Source organism: Eutrema salsugineum, unplaced genomic scaffold (assembly GCF_000478725.1).
Source record: "Eutrema salsugineum unplaced genomic scaffold, Eutsalg1_0 scaffold_8, whole genome shotgun sequence".
Lineage (NCBI taxonomy): Eukaryota > Viridiplantae > Streptophyta > Magnoliopsida > Brassicales > Brassicaceae > Eutrema > Eutrema salsugineum.
Genome location: NW_006256414.1, coordinates 11331904 through 11334588, shown reverse-complemented (window position 1 = coordinate 11334588; position 2685 = coordinate 11331904). Strand labels below are relative to the sequence as shown.

Sequence of the window (2685 nt, the reverse complement as noted above, 5' to 3'; positions counted from 1 at the left end):
GGAGCTAAGGATCACATCAGTTGGTATCAGAGCACACTTAGAAGTTTCTTTGGTAGTCTCTATCCTTTCTCATCTTTTCATCTTCTTAATTTCGTGTCTGCATCTGTTCATCTTCTGTTTTCGTTTTAGTTCTCTTCAGAAAAAGAAAACCCATAAAAATCATTTTAGATCTGTTTAGTTTGCATCATAAGCCTCTAAATCTAGTGTTGTTTGCCTCTGCATCACGCTTTCATCCATGGTTTTGTTGGTCTTTTCATATTCTGGCATCAGATCTGCTCATATTAGTTTGTCTCTTCAGCTTCTATCATCAGATCTCATCATCGGCCATATCTGTGTTTGTTTAAAAATAAACCGATCATATTCTAAGGCTTTTGATTTCTTGAGGTACACGAAGAGTCACTTCTGCATTTTGGTCTATTGTGAGAACTTGTTACTGGTCTTGTTTTCTGTTTTGTTTTTCAGGTCACAATGAGTGAAGAGCAAGGAGACAACAGCAACAATAGCAACAAACTCTTTATGGAAGCTATGATGGCTCGGTTTGAGCAACTGATGAAAACTCAAGCAGAAGAACTACACCAGCGAATTGATCAGCTACAAGGAGAACATAATCCGAGGAGATTTCAAGAAAGAAATGCCAATGGGGTTCATGTCCAGCAGAGACAGCCTAGAAATGATGTTGGTGATGATAATTTTTCACAAGGCAGTCCAAGACGTGGAAGAGGAGTAAGAGAACGTGTTGATGAGGACATGAGAGGCATGAAGCTGAAAGTTCCTCCTTTTCGTGGCAAGAATGATCCAGACGCTTATCTGGAATGGGAGAAGAAGGTCGAGATGATCTATGATTGTCAAGAGTATTCAGATCTCAAGATGGTGAAGCTAGCTGCTACAGAGTTTTATGGTTATGCCATAAACTGGTGGGATCAGATCACAACAAGCCGCAAACGCAGTAGAGAGCCGCCTGTTGATACTTGGGATGAGTTGAAAGCACTCATGAGGAAGCGCTTTGTCCCTAGTCATTATCATCGGGAGCTACACCAGAGACTTAGACGCTTGACTCAAGGAAACAGCAGTGTGGAAGATTATTTTCAAGAAATGGAATCTCTGATGATCAAGGCTGGTATTGAAGAAGATGAAGAAGCAACCATCGCTAGGTTCTTGAGTGGGTTAAAACGAGAAGTTCAAGACAGAGTGGAGATGCAAAGCTATGCTGATCTAGAGGAGATATATCACAAAGCCATTCTAGTCGAACAACAGCTCAAGAGGAGAGGATCTCGATCAACCTTTGGAGTTAGCTCATCTACGGCTAAACCAAGTCTTGCTAAAGAAGAAAAACCAAGTACTGAGCCGATGGTGCCTACTAAATCATTCCCTGCTAAACCAGATTTCAAGGTGAAAACCGAAGCAACCACTACTAGAGCTCGTGAGATAGTCTGCTTCAAGTGTCAAGGAAGAGGACACATTGCTAGTGAATGTCCTAACAAGAGAGTTCTGATTCTCTTGGACAATGGTGAGTACGAATCAGCAGATGAAAAAGAAATCTCAGATTCAGTGGAAGAGCATGAGGAGTATGCTGCTACAGGAGATCTTTTGATGATGAAAAAGATTCTAAACGTGCAAGCTAAGGCAGACGAGGAAGCACAAAGACAGAACCTGTTTCACACAAGATGTCATGTGCAAGGCAAGGTGTGCAATCTCATCATCGATGGAGGAAGCTGCACCAATGTAGCAAGTGAATACATGGTTAATAAGCTTGGCTTGACCGTGAGGAAGCATCCTAAGCCATACAATCTGCATTGGCTCAATGATAAAGGTGAAATGCGAGTTAATAGCCAAGTATCGGTTTCTTTAACCCTTGGAAAGTATGAGGACGAAATTCTGTGTGATGTTCTACCTATGGAGGCAAGTCACATTGATGTGATCCTTAGCTCCATGCTCTGGTTCAAGCTCTCCTTTCTTGATGCTGCTCAGTATCACATCATTAGGACACAACAATTTGCAACAAGATGGAATACTTACCTTTTTTCCAGCTAAGTCACTAACCACAATTTGCAATTCTCCAAGATTGCTAAGTAATTATACTTGAGTAGCTTCGAGCTTTTGCACATGTAAGAATGCTAACTTAGTAGCAATAGCCCCTCTGTCCATCCCTTGAAGTCTTCCTGTCTGTCTTTTCCTAATACCTGACTTACATCATCTTCTCTAATATTATTTGTGGATGTGGAGTCCATTTCACTATCAATTGTCTTGACTTTTTCCTGAAATCAAAATTTACACTTAATATGGACAATATAGTTTCTATAACAATTTCAGAAACAAAAATTAGTAATAATTTAAATAACATTTACAATAGTATCCGCAAATTCTTCCCTCACGGGTCTCTCATTAGAATGCATGTGTCCTGCTACCCAAACCTTACTTCTAGTAACTGTAATAGGATCCGAACTATTCTTTTTATACAAGTTCAGAACAATAGTTATCAAAAACTGATTTACTATTTAAAACTAACTAATTCATTTTATAATCATACATACCATCTCATGGGCTAGGCGAATCATTCCTTTGTGGCTGGTGGTGTGAGGAATTTGACCCTTCCTCAGTTGTCTGTATCGATCACTTTGTTCCTAATGACACAAACAGTCCTGTGACATAACTAATCTAAAAAAAAATTAGCTTAACAATAATCAG

The 2685-nt window shown here is 39.7% G+C and overlaps 1 protein-coding gene across 1 annotated transcript; it reads left to right on the top strand.

Annotated features, from left to right (window-relative positions):
- Nucleotides 1-468: 468 nt before the first annotated feature.
- Nucleotides 469-2031, top strand: LOC112088864. The gene has a single exon (XM_024159199.1). It carries the CDS (start codon nt 469-471, stop codon nt 2029-2031), a length of 1563 nt encoding a protein of 520 aa, XP_024014967.1.
- Nucleotides 2032-2685: the final 654 nt, after the last annotated feature.